Genomic DNA, 20145 nt, shown 5'->3' with positions numbered 1-20145 from the left:
GTGTGTGTATGTGCCTGCAAACCGCGATAACGGGCGTCTAGCGCACACCGGCTGGGTTCTCAGATTCTAAGATTCTCCAGAGTTTGTCTGCGGAGCGGAATGGAAGTCACGACGTGGGGGAGGCAGATGAGGAGACATTGCGGATTCCGTTTGATTCGTTTTATACGCATATGCGGGTGGGAGGGGTGGGAGGGGGGTGGGGGGGGTGGAGCAAGGCTTTGCGCCGGCTCGTTAGTTTGATGTTTACAGTCGTGACGCCGTGATTGGATCCACGTCCCCCTCGGAACCCGGGGGACCGAAATGGCTCCCCACTCGATACTGGCAGACCGGATAATTCACCGTCTCCGTAGCCTCTGAGATGATAACGACAGACAGCTTTTGAGGGGGACGTTGCGGCGAAGGGGGGTGCGGAGGCGAGTTGTGAGCATGTGTCGGACAGCTGGAAAAACTGTGGCCAATTTGACCCTCAACCCCAGCCCTCAAACGACACGCACGCACCCCTCCACCCATGCAGAAATCGGAGAAGACATACACAGACATCAAGTAAGAGACACGCGAGCTGAAAGATTCGAAGGTATAAGAGTGAAAACCGTGAGCAGGATTGCAGAAGACGTTATGCGTGTTAGATGTGGCCGTGACACGTCCATTCTTTGGACTCCTCAGAGGGTCGAGGGTGAAACCCGCTGCCTGTGGAACGCCGTGATAAAGACGCCGGCACGCGGTCTCGGCTCCGACTTTCATATAAATCCATCTCCCGCAGGGTGTGTTTGAAAACCTTTGCCGGCCGCAGATAACGGAACGTTCCGTCTGAATACTAAACAAAGCTCCAGAGACGGAAGTGGCCTTTGCCGGTCCACATGCTGATCTGATCCGGCGAATCTGAGGTGTAGGTTGGGACCAGTGGGGAGGAGCGCAGGGTTAGGCCTGTGGAACCAAAACGAAATGCCCAAATTTCAATTCCACGTTTTCTGTTTTTCTTGTTTGTTTACCGGTTTTGTTTCGTGCCACAGCGCGCTTGGCCCACAGGAAGCAGCGGTACAGGCTGCAGAGTGCCACTGTGGGCAAGCAAGCCGTACAGGACACATAACATGGAGGTGTTGTGGTGATAGGATACCCTCCTTCAGCCAAAATAAACAGGTGAAAGGTGTGTTCTTATGAGGGGCTAGACAAAGGCCAGATGAGGCTGGCGTTGCACCTGTCCAAAGCAGCACCTGCTCCTGCCAGTAACGCGCCTCGGTCTCAGCATTTTAACCCCTTGGAATCGGTGACATCAGGCCAGGCTTGTCCAGGCTTGCGCAACGGCAACAAGGGAAGTGAAATGTTCCCACAGTTGGTTTTGTTTTGCAACCGAGTGCCTTTAGTTCACTAAAGTCAAATCCAGCCTGGGTTAAATGTGTGTATACACGAATATATCTGGTTTTACCGTAGATGTATTGCTCGATTGGAATGAAATCGGTTCATCCAATATCGCACAAGGGACTCGCACGACATGAACAGCCCTTCAAGACTTAGAGCAGCAAAATATGTCACAGCTTGTCCCGGTGTTATGTGTGAAGCAGTGTGTGTGTGTGTGTGTGTGTGTGTGTGTGTGTGTGTGTGTGTGTGTATGGGGGAGGCGGAAGAGGACTGTGAGAGTGTTTTGGGTGGGGAGAGATAAGGCGTTTCCAAAAAAGGCAGTGTGGAACTCCTCCGGCGTGGAAAGAACAGCGTTGCACAGCGGGCAACGATTCCTGGAAAGAGAATCAGGTCAAATGAAAAAGGATCGATCGACGGGTTTTAATCCGTTGATGGCAGTAGAATCACAGATTTAAAAAAAAAAACTAAAACAAGGAAACCCGCATCTTCCAAATCTCTCATCCACCTCCTCAGTCAGCAGGTACTAGATGTTACCGCACTTAGAATATAACCTCATCGCTCGCTGCACTGTTAAGAAACACGGCATCTCTCGTGCATCGCCAAATGCTCCTCTCCTGTCGTTCTCCTCTTCCTCTCCTCCCCTCCATCAAATATATCTCTCCCGCATTTCTCCGCCGAGCAGCTTGGACTCTGCGCTTTATGTGTCGGGAGGGAGGGGGGAGGTTCCGCTCAGCTAAATGTAGCTTCATATTTCACTCATTAACAGAACTGTTCTGCACAAAAGTCACCTTGTCCCTGCGGAGCACTGCAGTGGGGCCCCGCTCTCCTTCTCTCCCTTCCTGATTCTCTCTCTCTCTCTCTCTCTCTCTCTCTCTCTCTCTCTCTCTCTCGTTCCCTCTCCTCCGTGATAGTTCCGCCCTCCATCATCCTCCTCCCCGAGTCCTTTCGACTACACCTGCGTCGGCTGCTGACAGACTGAAGGACTGACTGGCGGGGAATGGATGCAAGCTTCCGTGCGGGACCTTCAGGGGGAAAATTTATGTTCCGAGTGTGAGCTTGTACATGAGAGTATTCACTCATGCACACACACACACACACACACATGCACTCACATTTATATACTCCTTCCCTCTGTCTCCCTCATCTCTCTCTCTCTACCCCTCTGACCGCCCTGACCTTTGGAGATCTGGCATGAGTACTAGAAAGCGTGCACCAAGCATGAAGAGACCTATCAATCAGTCCCTGCAGCCCGCCCCCAAACATCTCACACGACGACGCCCTCCGACACCCCACCCACGGGGACAAAGTTCTAGCCCGATCCCTCCCTTGAGGCGGGCGTGGCATAACGTCAAGGTGGATCACCTGAAAGTGAAGCGAGAACCGGGCCGCAGCGCCCGTGTCCTCGGCGCAGGTGAGGCCTCACCTTCAACTTTGCGAGTCGTGGTTCTCAGAAGAAGAAGAAAAAAAAAAAAAAGCAACGAGGCCCTTTCCCTCCGCCCCGCAACGCATGATCGCGCCGCAGCTATCGGAAAGCGGAGCGCTGCTGCAGCTGGGCCCGCACACTCCAGCAGTCTACCACAGTTCTCCCAATTCTCACGCTTTGACAAAAAAAACCCCCGTAGCTTAACACAAGAAAATAGGGACTGCCAGATGAAGGGCAGGACTCTTGTAAGATGTACTTAACTTACTGCAACTTGAGTAACTGACGCGGACTAGTTCACCTGGATGGACGGCCTCTCTGCAGGATCCCTATCCGGATCTGTGCTTTGCAACACCCCACTTTGATGGCGCCGTGTACATTTACTTTAGGTTTTTGCATCGCTGTATGAGTAGTAGACTGTATACGTGTCCGGACTTGCCCTCTTGATTTCAATACACGACCGCCGACTGTGCAGAAGGTCACACCGCCTCAGCCGCGCCATCCTTAAAGAGAGGATCCTTGCCGACGAGGACACGCGCACACGCTTCCCTCCCACCGGCATGAAAAAAGCACACTCTGCTCAGTCTGCAAAGCCGTGTTATTATTAGCAACAATACATTTTGGAGCATAAGGCGTGACAGAGCGAGATAAAGGAGGGGAGAGAGAGAGAGAGAGAGAGAGAGAGAGAGAGAGAGAGAGAGAGAGAGAGAGCGAGAGAGAGAAAGGAGGAGGGGGATGCGTGTGATTAGTGTTCCCGCTGTTCCGTATAAGTGTCGCACTCAGAGATCAAGGTTGTGCTTTAGGCCCTCTACCCACGTCATCGGATGACGGAAAAGTGCCGCCGCGGCGCCCGGCGGCCCGCATCCCCTGCCGGGGGGGCGGGGGGAGCGGGATTAAATGGTTCGCTCCATCTTCACTCTTATTTCTTCTCCCCGTCCCAGTCGTTGTTAGCATTCGCGCTCAGGGGTCTGTAATTCTTTGGCTGAAAAAGGGGAACTTTTTTTCTCGTCTGTGATGGAGCCACCACAGCGTGGCCAGCGGATGACCCTCACTTGAGTATGCGGCAAAATCGCTAAACCTGACTCTTGTGATAAAAATGGAATTTCGCTGTCACTAGGATTTTGCTCACTCTGAAGACTCTGGGCAAGGTCCGATGAGGAAGTCTAATGCATTGTAAATGTGACCTCCATTTTCTTTCTCCCTTTTCTTAAGTTCAAGAGGTTCCTTTTACAGAGAAGGCCTATGTGCGTGTGTGTGTGTGTATGTGTGTGTGTGTGTGTGTGTGTGTGTGTGTCTGAGTGTGTGATATTGAAAGTCCTCCCCACCTGGGCAGGGGTTATTACATCAGACTTTACAGTGACAACATGTGTGTGTGTGTGTGTGTGTGTGTGTGTGTGTCTGTGTGTGTGTGTGTGTGTGTGTGTGTGCGTGTGTGTGTCTGCCCCCTACTGAGCTTCCACCTGCATTACCTTTTTCTTTTCCAAAGCAAGAAACAATAGTTTTTTTCAGTTTTCCAAAATGATTTCTCATAGAGTTGTACAAAAACATTTTAACCCAGTTGTTTCATTCAATATCGGGCTATTGTATTTTTTCCGGCAGTATATAGAACCAATTTTACCAAGACCAATACTTATTTAAGTATTTCTGGCTCTACAAACCCTGGGGCTACATCTCCATATCCAATTTATATCTTATCAAAATGGTGAAAAGAAGTACAAGGCCGAATCATAACCTCCCTGTCAGACATTGCACCGTCACTAAAGCTTGATTACAGTTCTCCAGGGCAGCCCGGGCAAAAGCCGAATTGGGGAGTTTACCTTTTTTAAAGGGCATCTCCTTGACAGTCCTTCACAGCTCAGTAATCCCCCAGAAGCGCGGGTGTAAGCGTGGGGGAAGGATGACACCCTGGGAAATATGCGCCGAAGAGCTTTAAAGACCTCATTTAAAAAAGCACGGCTTACGCCCGGATTAGGCCACGCTGTCGGTTGGGGACGACTGGGATGTCGGGGCTGGGGTGTCAGGTGGGAACAATTGGTGAAAACCCACGATCACAAATTTGTATCATGCCACCCATGGTGAGATACATGGGTAGTATGTGTGTGTCTGTATCAATTAGTGTGTGTGTGTGTGTGTGTGTGTGTGTCTGTACACTTTCTTCCCTGTCCTGTGGTGGTAACAGTCACATATGTTTAATAAACTGTGTGATAAATATTCTGCAATAAGTTAGTCTAACCCATCTAACGCAGCACATTTTGTATATCCTGTTTATATTGTATTATTGACTGTTACACTGCTGTCGTTTTGCACTACAATGCACCGACTACACCGTAACAGCCCCAACTACATGAAAATGTACATGGCCAAATAAACAGATTCCGATTTTGATTCTGATCAACATTGTGCGGTAGCAAGTAGCGAATGAACCGAACAAACTAATAAACGGGGACTGAACATTTCTTCACCTTGGAAACGGGTCATTATGTATATTGTCACAAATCTGTATCTTAATTGTCTAAATCCACTTTCCAATTTGTGTTCACATCCTGTGTTGCGTACGTTAAGGTTATGCTTGCTACATTTACCTGAGCAAACAGAAGCAAACAGTAGCTTCTTTTCTTTTCTTTTTTTTTCCCGACAAAGATAAATCGGGCAAATGAGGGGTGAACGGAGAAATTAGTCAAGTAGAGCCGGACGCCAGGAGGACAAACGAGCTCCGGCACAAGCGTTAAAAAGCCCCGCGTCGGGTCCCTTATGCCGACACGGTAGAATCCTCCTCTCTATCTATATGTCCAATAAATAAACACGGCGGGAAAATATGTGAATATTCCGCCCCGTCTCACTTCATGCATCTCTGTCCCGTCTACCCTTCGCGCTATCGCTTTCCGCTAACTTGAAACACACCCTGCGCCAACCGTTCTCTGCCTGGCTTTTCCCTCCGTTTCCATCCCTTCCCTTCATCGTGAACTACATCCCTCCATCCCTGTCCCCTTGGCCTTGCTCCTTCCTCCTCCTTATCCGTCCTACTCGGTCGGGTGATGAACGAGCTACACGATGGGCCCCCCTCCCTCTCTTGCCTCCCCTCCTTATTTTCGGGCCAGCTGGACTGCAGTGACTGTAAATCACGTTCACCCTTGGGAAGGCGCCATCTTCAGTTTGGTGCCAGAAATGTCTCGTGCCGAGCTCTTAACAGACAAAGGCTCTAACGTAGTGGATAGTGGACGAAAACTATAAATGGCTCATTTTACCTCCACGTGGGTTGTTGGGGTGTGGACACAACATCGGGGCTGGAGAGAGCTCTGGGAAACATTTACTACGAGTATGAGTGGAAGTACAGTAGTGAAGAGTATATCAGCGAGTTTCCAAAAAAAAAAAATGTACTCAAGAAGTTGATCACTGGGTTACTTTTTTCCACTCTACATGTTTAGGGGGACGCAATCTTTTGTGTTGGTTGATTGATTGGATGGATGATTGGAAGAAGTTCAACTGGCCTCAGGTGGCACATACAATAACAATGCTTTTATACATTGTACCATTTACTCAATGGTGATAAATGGGACCTCTGAGTTTTGGACATTGTTACGGACAGAAGTGGCTTGACTCTGAAATTCACATTTGAAGTGAAGTCCACTGTCCGTCCAGTGCCATTTGTTCAGTCTGTTTCTGCCACCATGACAAAAGGTGTGACTCAGAACACATATTTATTTTTGTTTTAAGGGGACCTTTCATATTTTAAAGAGACATTAAAAGATATTAAAAGGGAGGGGGGAGTCAAAAGTATAACATTTTAATTACACAATAACACACAATAATTACACATGTAAATAAATATACAGTATTGTGTAATGTCACAATTAATAAATCACGATAAACTGAAATAAATGAATAAATCCTAAACTAGCTAACTACAAAATATGTTTATTAATCAACAGCAATTATTTTGTTATTTATTAATTTATTTCAATGACACTGACCTACAGTAGAACAATAAATAAAACCATCACTTTAAGTCAGGAGAGCGGGACCGTGTTTTTGATTGTTGCATTGACTTGTTTTAATTTAATAACAAGTATTTAAGACAAGTAAATAACTGCTGCGTCCTAATTCGATCTTCTTGCTTGACGTTTCATCTGAAGTGATTCACTATTCACCTTTTTGCCTGGTGCAAGGACAGAAGAAAGGACCAGGAGGGTGCTGGGGTGCAATCGAAGCAGGTGTGGTGGTGTGTATGTGCGTGTGCGTGTGTGTGTGTGTGTGTGTGTGTGTGTGTGTGTGTGTGTGTGTGTGTGTGTGCGTGTGCGCGCGCACGTGCGTTGCGAGCATGTGTGCGTGCGTGTGTGTGTGTCTTTCATTCACATTTCATTGGCCTCGGCGTTTTAATCTCCTGTTCCATCTGAGACACACTCAGGGATTGGATGCTGCAAAATGTCAGGCTTACAGTATAGAGACATATTTATTTTTGATAAATACTCCATAAACTCAATTTAACAGATAAAGATGTGTCTTTATGGGACCACACATGGTTATCTGACTCCAACAGCTTAGCTGTGCTGACTTTTTCCGGCTGAGAAGGTCATGCCCCTCATTCGCTTGCACTCACTGTCACTACAATGATTTCATGTTTAAATGATTCCCTTCCACGACATATTACTTTCCCCATGGCCACACAACATGCAAATAGCAGCGTGTTGCCAAGCAACAAAATGGGCACACTAGAAGAGCAGTGTCCGCAGACAGTCAAGACACAGTTTACCGACGAAGTAAAACATTTTGATTTGTGCAAATGAGTGTGTGAGCGAATATTTTAAGGACTGATGTGCTGCTGGAGACATTACTGCATTAAAAATACCACTAGGCTCACACAAACACACGGAAACACCATTTGCAAGTTCATATGCATCTGCTAGATATTCTGAAGTGGCCCTTTTATCCCCTGACACTCAAGGGCAAATCTAACAAAATAAATTCATACATTTGGCTGACATCTATCACTGTAATAACTTAAAAAAAAACAGTTGGTACCACATAGAAGTGACTTACACCATCAGAAAGACCCTAATGAATCATTTGAGATGCAGCTTGACGCTTGATCTCAAGCTTTTCTATCAAAGGTAATAAACACTATGTTTTTTAATTGCGGCTGATTCATATTTTGAGTGTTAAGGAGCTTTGAACATTATACCCACGCCTAGTGATGGCCATACCCATGCTCAATGATGTGTCTAGTTGCTGCACCAAGTTGTGGGTCATACCATTAATTACACAGCTTTACTTCACTTTGTAGCCATTTTTGAAAAAGAGAAATTCCCTCAAAAGACCACCTGAACATGTCATGACTTTGAAAAACACTTTAGAAAACTGAATACTGTGACTCGGTATCAATAACCTTTCAAAAGTGGAGATTTGAGTGATTTGGACGACTGGATGACAAGCACTATTTTCTGAAAATGGCTCAGAAAAACCCCCTTATCCTCAATGTTCCTGGACACTCCATACATCTTCTGAATGGTCCAGGAAGCTTAAAACTCAGCTTAAAAAAACGGAGCTTGCGAGAGCTCGGCAAACACAGACCCTGCCGGTGGGTCCATTGGGCTTCACAGGTTAAAACACCATGAAATATGATTTGCCCAAAACAGCTCCCACCATGCCTCTAATCCTAAACCCCAACCCTAACCATTCCAAGAGAGTCTTAATGTAATATATCAAAATAAAAGCTTTGTATTATTAATTCTTCTGTGACTTGGCAGAGTGGGTTCACATGAAGCGTGGGGATATGATTGAAACACTCACCACCACACTTCACCATCTAAGGCCGTGTCGGGCTGGGCCAGCACCCCGCGGCTTGTTTCTGGAGCTCCTCACGCCGGCCGTCTCATTACTCGCTGGAAGCCTGGCGTGAAAACATGGCCTCCCACCGGCGCTGGAAAACTCGCGCCGCCATGAATCATTATCTGGCCTTTTTTGTCGGAGACAGAGTGTGTGTGTGGACTTCTGTAGGATAAGAGGAAGGCCAGGGTAAATGACAAATAAGGTTTGTCAGATCAATCAAATTTTTTTTTTATTTTGTAAAATATATGTTTTTTAGTACAAAGTACATAATAAAGAATAATAAAGAAGTCATGTTTTTATTTTATTTTTCATATATTTCTCAAGCTTTAAAATTACATGAATATGCACCAGTAACCAAACAGGCATAAATATTACTTCCTGTGGTTGATCTGATTAGTATGGAAATTAAAAACAAAAATGAATGGCTCATCAAAAATGTGATTTCAAGTAATTGGAACGTATCTATTCCAAAATAAATGAACCCAGTGGTTTAAAACTTGAACGGTACAATACATAATGTCTCTTTTTTTTTGAAAACACATACAGTATATTTTGTAAAAAAAAACAAAAAACAAAACAAGATTATTTTCTTTTTAATTCAAACGGCTTGGACAAATGCTGAATCCTGTGTTTCACCATTGCATGTATATTTCCATGTGTATAGGCAATTGTGACATTGGAGCAAGGCAACATTAGCTTTCTATGACCTCTACAGAGTCAAATTCACACATTCTGAATGAATGAATGAATGTGTGTGTGTGTGTGTGTGTGTGCATATGTGTACACATTGCTTCTCTTCTTTTTTTTCTTTTTTTTACAATTTTAAGATATTTTAACTTGAGTAATCCCATTTCAGGTTGCTGTCTATTAAGTTATTGAGGTGTGGGGCGCGGGGGGGGGGGGGGGGTGATTGGAGTAGCCACCCCTGTGCTGGGTCTAGGTCACTGGGGTCCCGGGATCAGAGTGGCTGCATACCAGTTGATCGTTGGCTGGTCTAACGAGCAACAGGTAAAACCCCCATCCACACACACACTCAGGAGAGGAGCCCTTCTCATGACCTGTGTCCGTCTGCTCTTGGGCTTGTTCCGCCGAGCCCCCTCTCTACAATAAACGTGTGTGTCTGCAACCCCATCACCTATGTCTCTGTGCCAGAGGGCACTGAAAATGCCACTTGGGTGGCGTTCAGGCCAGCAGCCAGGCCACCCCACCAAGTAGCCTCCGGAACAGCCAAGCCGGGCTACACCTCCACCAGCCAGCACAGCAGCTCGAGGCCCCACGCTCCGGATGGGAGGAGGGGGTAATCTGCTTTATTGCCCTGGGGGAAGGTCGCCGGTGGACTGTGCTGTTCCAGGGGACCAGTTTTTTTTGTTGGTTTGAGGAATTGGAACCCTGTGTCAGAGTCTGTATTTTAAGGTATGGGAACCCTGTTTCCGTTTTTTTTTTTTCTACCGGGGGAGCGGGGAGTAGGCGTCTGCCAGGGATTCTTCCCGGCCTCGGTTTGGTGTCGGGGGCATGTGGTTTGAGCAGCCACACCTGTCCTGGGTCTAGGTAATTGGGGCCCAGGATCAGTGTGGCTGTACACCTGTTGCTTGTTGATTGGTCTAACAAGCAACGGGTAAAACCCGCATCCCCACACATGGGAGAGGAGCCCTTGTCATGACACGTGTCAATCCGCTCCGGGGCTTGTTCCATCTAGCCCACTCTCTCCAATAAACTTGTGTTTTCTACCCCATCATTTGTGTCTCTGTGGCACAGGTCCCTGAAAATGCCACTTGGGTAGCATGTAGCAGGCAAAACAGCCACAGTTATATTAGTATATCTATTATATTAGTATATATATTATCTATTTTTAATCTCATTGTCATTACCGAAAGAAGAAGAAGAAGACGAAGAAGAAGAAGAAGAAGAAGAAGAAAACGAAGAAGAAGAAAACAAAGAACAAGAAAACAAAGAAGAAGAAAAAGAATCTCATTGTCTTAAAAAAACAATTAAAAGTTGTTACAAATCGAGCTATTTGAAATGTGTCTTCATATCTAGTTTATTTTCATGATTATTGATTCGGACACAAAAGAAAATGACATTGACCCGATAGCGTTTCGTCCCTTAGTGCCAAAGTAAAATGGTGATCACAGTCTTTTTTCTCCATCACAACTGAGGTTCAAGGGGATTGGGGCGTGAGAGAGCCATTACATTATCTGTGTGTGTGTGTGTGTGTGTGTGAGTGTGTGTGTGCTAGACAAGAAGAGACAGATACGAATGACTACTGCTCTCTGTTGCCGTGGAAACCAAAATGAGGGGGCAAAGGAGCAGGTCATTGTCACACTCAACCCTCCTCGAAAAGTCTGCTGTCAAAGTTATGTCACAGCCTCCCGGCGCCACCAGATCACACCAGGCAGCATTGTGCAGTGACCAAAACATTTAGCTGCAAATGGAAGTGGCAAGGTGGCAGATTGCATTCTGGTGCTGTATCCATGTACAAAATTAAGACATAACTTGTCTCTTCCTAAATTAAACATCCAAAACAACTAAGATACAACCTTAAATTTGACATACATTGAGGCTTGCTATATTGAGAAGCCAATAGATGCACACACACACACACACACATCAGTAAACTTGTATACTATATATATATATATATATATATATATATATATATATATATATATATATATATATATATATATGTGTGTGTGTGTGTGTGTGTGTGTGTATATATGTATGTGTGTAAATATATTAGATACAGTAGACAAATATATATATGTATACATATTATTTTATTTACTGCATATATATATATATATATTAGATACAGTAGATAAAAAATATATAAATTGTTTACTGACGTGTGTCCATCTACTGGTGGAAACTTAATCTATACTGTGTATGTATACATACATACATACTGTACATACACATATATTCCTTCTGATTGTGTGTGCGTGTGTGTATATATACACACACACAGTATGTATGTGTGTAAATATATTAGATAGTTGATTGCATATATACAGTATATATTAGATACAGTAGATACATATATATTATATCTACTGTATCGAATATATATATATACAATCTACTGCATATATATGTATATATATGTGTGTGTGTATATATATGTATGTGTGTAAATATATTAGATAAGATAAATACATACAGTATATAGTTTACTGACGTGTGTGTCCATCTACTGGTGTGAACTTAATAAATACTGTGTATACATACATACATACATACATACACATAGATTTCTTCTGCTTGTGTGTGGGTGTGTGTGAGTGTGTATATGTATATGGGATATGGGACTATGTATGTATACACACATACATACATATATAAACATTATATTCTTTCTGATTGTGTGTGTGTGTGTGTGTATATATATATTAGATACAGTAGATAAATATATACTTATTTATCTACTGTATCATATATACACAATCTACTGTATATATGTGTGTATATATATATATATGTGTGTGTGTAAATATATTAGATACAGTAGATTGCATGTATATGATACAGTAGATAAAATATATATTTATCTACTGTACCTAATATATTAACACACACACACACACACAACATGTGTATGTACAGTACGTATGTATGCACACACAGTATAGGTGAAGTTCACACCAGTAGATGGACACACACGCCAGTAAACTAATCCCAAATCATCATTAAGCTCAATTTATCTTCTCTCTGAATACAATAGATATATCGAACATACGTACGCTTCAGTATGACAGATCATGCGTTGACTTTACCCGGAGAAGAAACTTTAAAATCAGGACTCAGAAAACTTTTCCCGCTTTCAAAAGAATTAACGCGAGGAGATCGCGCCCCCTGGTGGCCGCACACATTAGCACAGCCAGCACGCAGGCTGGCTGTGCTAATGTTCATGAGGGACGGTGGCCGAGAAGTACTTGCGAAAACTGGTGTGAAAAAAGCAAACTACATAATAAAACACTAGCAACGAAGTTGTCAGGTTTTTAATTCATTTTTCAGACATTTTTCAATCTTTAACAATGACATAAATATGCCAAACAGGCTATACAAGTGTCATAAATATTACTTTGTGTGGTTGCTCTGACTATCATTGACATTAAAACCAATATACATGTCTCATCAAAAATGTGATTTCAAGTTATTGGAACGTCGCTATTCCAAAATCAGTGAACTCAGTGGTAAAACATTAACGGTATATTACATAACGTCTCCGTTTTTGTTTTGAAAACACACAGATTTGTTAAAACAAAACAAGAACATGTGTTTTTTTTAATTCAAAAGGCTTGAACAAATGTTGAATGTACAATCCTGTGTTTTCACCATTGCATGTATACAGTATTTCCATGTGTATAGGCAATTGTGACATTGGTAGAAGGCAACATCAGCTATTTCTACAGTATGACCTCTACAGAGTCAAATTCAAACATTCTGAATGAATGGATGAATGAATGAATGAATGAATGAATGAATGAATGTGTGTGTGCGTGTGCGCATATTGCTTTTCATTAACATCCAGTCTTTGGATGTTGGTCTCAGCTAAACAGGCCCGTCCTGCTGCACGGCGGTCACACCCTGGTTTAACCCCTGGTGGTACCTGCAAAAACGACACAAGAAACAGCTCGATCTCATTTATTGCCACGACTGTGCGCAAAAAAGATCAACATACCCTCTCAGAAGAAAGCAAGATATTTGATCCAAGGTTAAAGTCGGTAGAACTATACCACTTAACCAACCAATTGGTTGGTTGAAAAATTGACTCGCTATTAAATCTGAGTTTGATATTAACTTTATAAAAAGTACCCGGGGTACTGTTTTATTTGGCGTATTAGTACTTTTCCACCATGGCTACTGTGTGTGTAGCCACAACAGTGGGTGTAAAATATCATAGATTAAAATAAAAACTACAAAATGCTGTTTTCCTTTGTAACACGAGCCGCATACAAACATGTGAATGATGAAAAAATAAATAAATAAATTTGAACCCCTAACATATTATATAAAGGATATTCAGGGCAATTGGGATCAGGCCAATCAGTGTTCTGATCACTTGACTTGAAAGATATTTAAGGGTGGAGGTATTATGAGGCTTCTGAATAAACAGTGTTTACCCAAAACTATGCTCTGAATATACAGCTACAAAGTTAATACATTTTAGATTTTCCGTCACTACAAATATGCATTATTTTACTTGATCGTCACATATTATTACATATTCGGTGTGAATCAAACTTGGACGACAAGACGTATGAAACGTTCCCGTTGTTGTTTGGGAAAAGAGCTGGGAAACATTCTGCTTCATCGGTTTCATCTCCCAGTAACGGTGCAGTTGTTCTCTCCTGCTGGTGCTACAGACAACATGTCATCGAAGTGCTGCTCTACTCTTCCTGTACAATATCAACGGGTTGGAAACATGCGTCCATTAACATTCCATGTTGTTGTTTTCCAGTTAATGTTTCATCGATATTTTCACCCTCTGAACTTGAATCTGCTTTTTCCAATATTATCAATTTTTTCTGTGTGAACATATTGATATTTATATTTGCCTTTGTAAGTTAACTTCCTCTTCAACTTGACAGGAATCACAAGGTCATCATCATCAGATCTTGGAAGTACATTTGTTACATTGCTGATATTTGAAGGTACATTATGTGACTGGTCCATGGACGCCATTTTGTCCACCTTTTGGTAAAGCTCATATATTCATGAATGGAATATTCCTTGCAATTAAGTGCTCTTCCACTGAGTTAACACCTTTTATTTCTGGTGGAATAGGATCTAACGTCAAATTGTTTACAGCACTTTTCTCTCGAACTTTACCTGAAATTATTTTCCTGTGACATGAAACAAATCCATAGTCAACCAGAAGGTCCAATTTGGAAAATACTGTACAATTGTCATTAAAACATTTTGTGCATTTGTGTAAATATGTTTTTGTTGTTTTCAAGCAATTATTTTTCCTTTTTTTAAGATTTTCTTCTTTTGGTCATTTAATGACTCGATGTTTTCGATGGCAGATTTCACATACATATTCTGGACCAGTAATTATCTTTTTTATTTTTTTATTATTTTATTTTTTATAATTCTGTTCAGTATTGTAGTAAACAACAGTGTCACGTCTTATGTGTTTTTACTGTATTTGTATTATATTATGGTATATATTTTATTTTTGGTCTTATGTGCGTCAATTAAGACATATATACACAGGTTTACATATTTATGTAGCTTTATGAAGGTAGTCGAACTTACCTAATTATAGCGGTGACTATTGGATTAAATTTTCAATAACTTACGTTTCCATGAAGTATGAAAAACATTTTGGTATTTCTGTGAGAAATTACCATATCACGGCCTCTATTTTCCCCGACCCCGTGCTGGATCTTGAACGCATTACTCGCACAGTCGAGTGGGCGCGATGTGGTCAAGGGTTTCTGTGGACTAAGGTTTTTTCGTGTTTGTCCATGAATCCGGCAAAGTAATGGCGGCCAAAGAATTAAAATATCACTCAAACAGATCCACAGATATCTACGAGGTAAGAAGGTACATAAGGACACACACAAACGCCTAGTTTGTAATCTCTACAGAGTGACGGCATCTACACTGGGCACGGTGCCAATGTACATTCTGAACCAGAACCTGCACATTAGTAGGTAGTACGATGACGTCATAAAGGGGTTTATTCTAAATCTCGTTCCATTTGTTTTGGAACGTCGGCGACGCATGTTTGGTCGGTTGTTCACAAATCTCTGTTCCATATGTGGATCGATTTGGATGAAAGTTGAACCACGCGATGTTTGTGACGTTCCGGTTAGCAATTTCAATAGGGGATCAATAATAATAATAGTATATAAATAAGGGACTGGTAGAGTGACACATCAATTAATATTACCACAAATCTCGACATTTGATGACATCACGCCCTCGCGCAGCCAGACTCACCTCCAGATCCTGAAGAGCTGTGTGGCGCCTGCGACTCCCAGAAAGAAATTAACCGCAAAGAGGTTCCAGACCCTGGGGACGATGACCAGGGAATATCGCGACCAGAGTACCCCTGCGGGAGGACGGTGAGGAACATTCAGTGATGTTTCTAAAACCAGTTATCTCCATTTTACATTATTAGCAAAAGCTGATTTGGAGCTCTTGTATACCAACTGCGCTGAGCTACAGTATTATTGTGATTCATACATTCTGCCATACTGTAGGTGTGTAATTATTGTGTTGTCTTTTATTTTTTAAGCTATTCGTATTTTTTCCCCCCTCAAATGTTTTGGACTGTAAAGCATTTTTAAAAGTTAATGATCTGCAGTGAAACGCACCAAACCTCACCACAACTCATTCCTAGTATGTGTAAATGTACCTGTTGGAATAAATTCACTCTGATTCTGTACTCATTTATATAAGGGGTAATGTCTAGCCAGCCCCTCATTATCGCAAAATAAACATGGTGAGACAATCTGCTTATTAACTAAAATAACACATTGAGACAGGATATTGATTTGGCGCCTCATTTAAGAGCTTCTGCTAAGAAAAAGTTTCTATGTAACACCACAAGATGTCGCCACTAGCTAGTATTAGCATCACCTTCAAGACTTCCCACTGCACCCTCTCTGAACTTGGAATCACAGGATCTGCGCACGTCTGGATTACATCATACTTGCCATATCAGCCAATCGCTCATACCGGGTGTCATGGAGAGGACCCCAATCCAAACCTTGCTCCCTAAACACCCGAGTCCATCAGGGTTCACTCCTGGGGGCCTCTACTGTTGTCCCTGTTCACTAAATCTCTTGGTGACGTGATCTCCTCCCATGGTTTCTCCTAACGCTGCCATGCTGATGACACTCAACTCTACCTCTCCTCTCCGAAATATCGGGGTTTATCGAGAGGCACATCTCTGCATGTCTTCAAGACACCGACGCATGGATGTCCGGGCACCGCCCGAAGCTCAACCTGGACAAGACGGGAGCTCCTCCTTCTCCCTGGGAAAGACTGCCCTCGCACAGACCTCTCCATCGCCGTCGAGAACACCAAAGTATCTCCACCTCAGACCGCCGAGAGCCAGCCTCCTGCAAGTTTTCCCCTCAACAACATCCGAAGAATATGGTCGTGCCTCGCGAGGGACGCGACACAAGTTCTGGTTAAAGCACTTGTCATCTCCCATGACTACTGCAACGCTCCTCTGGCTGGACGACCTGCCTGTTCCACCAGACCTCTACAGCGTCCAGAACGTAGCCGCCCATCTGGTGTTCAAACCTTCCAAAGCTTGCTCGTGTCACTCCCCTCCTTCGATCGCTTCGCGGGCTTCCCGTCTCCGCTTGGGTCACATTTAAGACGCCGGTACTCTCCCACGACGCCGTCCATTCAGCCGCTCCTCCGTATCTCCAACCGCCGGTCAGTTTCCAGACTCCTCCGCCCTCGCAGGCCGCCTCACTCCACCGTCGCGACTCTTCTCTTCCCTGGCATCCCAATGGCGGAAAGCGCCCCCGCCCCCCTCCCCGGCAAGAAAAGACAATCGGCTTCTTTCACTACTCATAGAACCAGACTTTGTTTGCACTGTGATCAAAGTCTGCTGCGTTGGATTTGGCCACCTAAGCTCCCAAACAGTCAAAAGACAATGACATTCTACGTTTTATTACCGGTACGTTAGTTGGAGTCTCTTATTCAGTGGACCCGGATAATCACCTTATCTGGGCAATGCGAGATGACTGTACGCGGAACTGCAAACAAAGATCGTGTGACCTTTTGGTGTTTGCCCTCAAGTCGAGCACAGTGTATACACACACAATACACAGCTATAAGGCCACAGAGGACTGCAGAGGTGACAAAACTGTCAAATCAGGTCCCTAATTGGGTTCGCGCCACAGAGGGAACTTTCCACACCAGCACCGACATGAATTAGTCACCCAGTAAACTTGTTAAAAGTTATCTTTCAACTTTGCATTACACAGGTTCATAGGTTACACACACACACACACACACACACACACACACACACACACACACACACACACACACACACACACACACACACACACACACACACACACACACACACAGCATATTATCTATGTAATTTCCATATTTTCCACATAATAGACGTCATGAGGGCCAACCTACAGCGCCATGAGGGCCAATCTACAGTTTAAGAATCCGTTGTTGTACCATTTCTTTGGTCAAGTTGTTTAACGTGCAAATTAGACACATATATTAAACACATTAAAACACATTAAAATTGTGTATTTTTTTTAAATTTTGATTCATTTGGTAAAAATAATCATCCAAGCCGTAGAATATTATCTCTCCTCTATTTTTAGTTATTTATGTCGGCGATATGAAGGACTCCGAGCACAAGGATTACTCAACTTATTAGCCGTTTTATAAAAAGAACCCTCAGTGGACAAAGCTGCTTTTTCTAAGCCCTTGGAGGAACTACTAGACACAGGACCCAACACTGACAGCTTTCTGCAGCTTTATATCATGTTTAAGCGGTCCATCAACCCAGTCCAAACTCAATGTATTTTTGGCAAAATGACATGATGGTGAATGAGGTGAATAACCTCAATCATCTTGTTCCAATGGCTCCTGTCAAGTGAACAACGGGTCTTGAAGTTGATGTGTTGGAAGCAGAAAAATGGGCAAGCGTAAGGATCTGAGCAACTTTGACAAGGATCAAATAGTGATGGCTAGACGACTGGGTCAGAGCATCCCCAAAACGGCAGGTCTGTGGGGTGTTCCTGGTATGCAGTGGTTAGTACCTACCAAAAGTGATCCAAGGAAGGAGAACCGGTGAACCGGTGACAGGGTCATGGGCTGATTGATGCGCATGGGGAGCGAAGTCTAGCCCGTCAGGTCCGATCCAACAGAAGAGCTACTGTAGCGAAAAATTGCTGAAAAAGTTAATGCTGGTTAATGCTATGATAGAAAGGTGTCAGAACACACAGTGCATCACAGTTTGCTGCATATGGGGCTGTGTAGCTGCAGACCGGTCAGAGTGCCCATGCTGACCTCTGTCCACCGCCAAAAGCGCCTACAATGGGCAAATAAGTGTCAGAACTGGACCATGGAGCAGTGGAAGAAGGTGGCCTGGTCTGATGAATCACGTTTTCTTCTACATCATGAGGAAGGCCGGGGTTAGGGTCAGATCCGATGGAGCATCTGTGGGATGTGCTGGAACAACAAGCTTGAGGCACGAGGGGGAGCAACACAATCTTTTCTATATTTTTTGGAAATCGAAAAATCAAGGAGATAAAATAAAGGTATTTTTTAGGTCTGTGATAAAAACAAATAAATAACTAAATAATAATAATAATAATAATAATAATAATCAACTAACAGAATAATAAGTAGTTATTCCTTTACTATTAAGAGCTATATATAAATTCAAACCACAATGCTGAATAAAAATCAGCTGTTCAGCTTTTATGCAAAGGCACCTAGACACACCAAGATATCTCATACAAAACAGCTGACTCAAGATCACCCGAGGTCAAACCATACCACCCCCTTTTTTGAAACTCCCAAAGTCACAGTACTCCCAGGACTTAAATGTTTGAAAATGAGAAAACGTGTGAAAAGACACAGACGTATACAAGTATACACATATTATACACAAACTTACATAACACACAGAAGCCCTCACCCTCACATGAGAACAAAGTGCATTTCTACACCCAAACACACACTTGGAAACATCTCATATCCGTACACAAACACACACTAATCACCTGTGGTCATGAGCACTGCAGACTGGGACGTGCTGAGCTTTTCAACAGGGCGAGTGAAGTCGGCCATGCCAGCCACAACCAGTCCCTGGAGAGAAAAGATAAGAAACATAAGAAATACTGTGTGTGTTTTTGTGCATGTAGGTTTATTAACAATAATTAAGTCAAAAGCTTGTATATCAAATGTTCTGAAAAAAACAACAACAAATTATTTGTGCACCATGCATACTATAATTTATTTGACTCAAATGAAAGCATTTCAAGTTCTTGTGGGTGTATGCATGTGTGATACATCTTTGAGTGTGAGTGTGTGTGTGTGTGTGTGTGTGTGTGTGTTATTTTGCATTTGTGTCATTCGTTTACAGCCATCTTCTTGACTGTTTTCTACATCATCATATTACATCACATATATGGATTTACCTAAACATAATTCGATAAATGTTCTAAACCAAATTCACTACTTACCCATTTGAACATAGGTGCCCAGAAGAAAACTGTCTTTGGACCTAAATGAAAAAGAAAAATCATATATATATATATATATATATATATATATATATATATATATAGACAGTAGGAAATAATATAAAAATAACAATTAGTTCATACTATAACATTTCACTGATTTGACCTCCTGTAGAGCAGAGCTGCTCATTTCCTAACAATGCACGATTGTCGGTAACTGATGGCATCGTACTAGGGGACTGTCAAGTGTGTGTGCGTGTGTGTGTGTGTGTGCGTGTGTGCGTGCGTGTGTGTGCGCGTCAAAAACCGGTACTCATCCACCCTCATTCACCCTCTCAGACTCTT

At 43.2% G+C, this 20145-nt stretch overlaps 1 protein-coding gene across 1 annotated transcript in view; it reads right to left on the bottom strand.

Annotated features, from left to right (window-relative positions):
- Window positions 1-12585: 12585 nt before the first annotated feature.
- LOC307247949 (mitochondrial pyruvate carrier 2-like) overlaps window positions 12586-20145 on the bottom strand; it is an 8803-nt gene continuing 1243 nt past the window's right edge. The window contains exons 3-6 of the mRNA XM_080024108.1: window positions 19801-19841; window positions 19339-19423; window positions 15554-15665; window positions 12586-13211 (exon numbers count right to left, since the gene is read on the bottom strand). Coding sequence (XP_079880234.1) covers window positions 13154-13211; window positions 15554-15665; window positions 19339-19423; window positions 19801-19841 — 296 coding nt within the window. The 3' untranslated portion in view covers window positions 12586-13153. The remainder of the gene's footprint in view (window positions 13212-15553; window positions 15666-19338; window positions 19424-19800; window positions 19842-20145) is intronic.

This window comes from Zeus faber, assembly GCF_960531495.2.
Source record: "Zeus faber genome assembly, chromosome: 2".
Taxonomy (NCBI): domain Eukaryota; kingdom Metazoa; phylum Chordata; class Actinopteri; order Zeiformes; family Zeidae; genus Zeus; species Zeus faber.
This window is presented reverse-complemented; position numbering and strand designations above follow the sequence as displayed.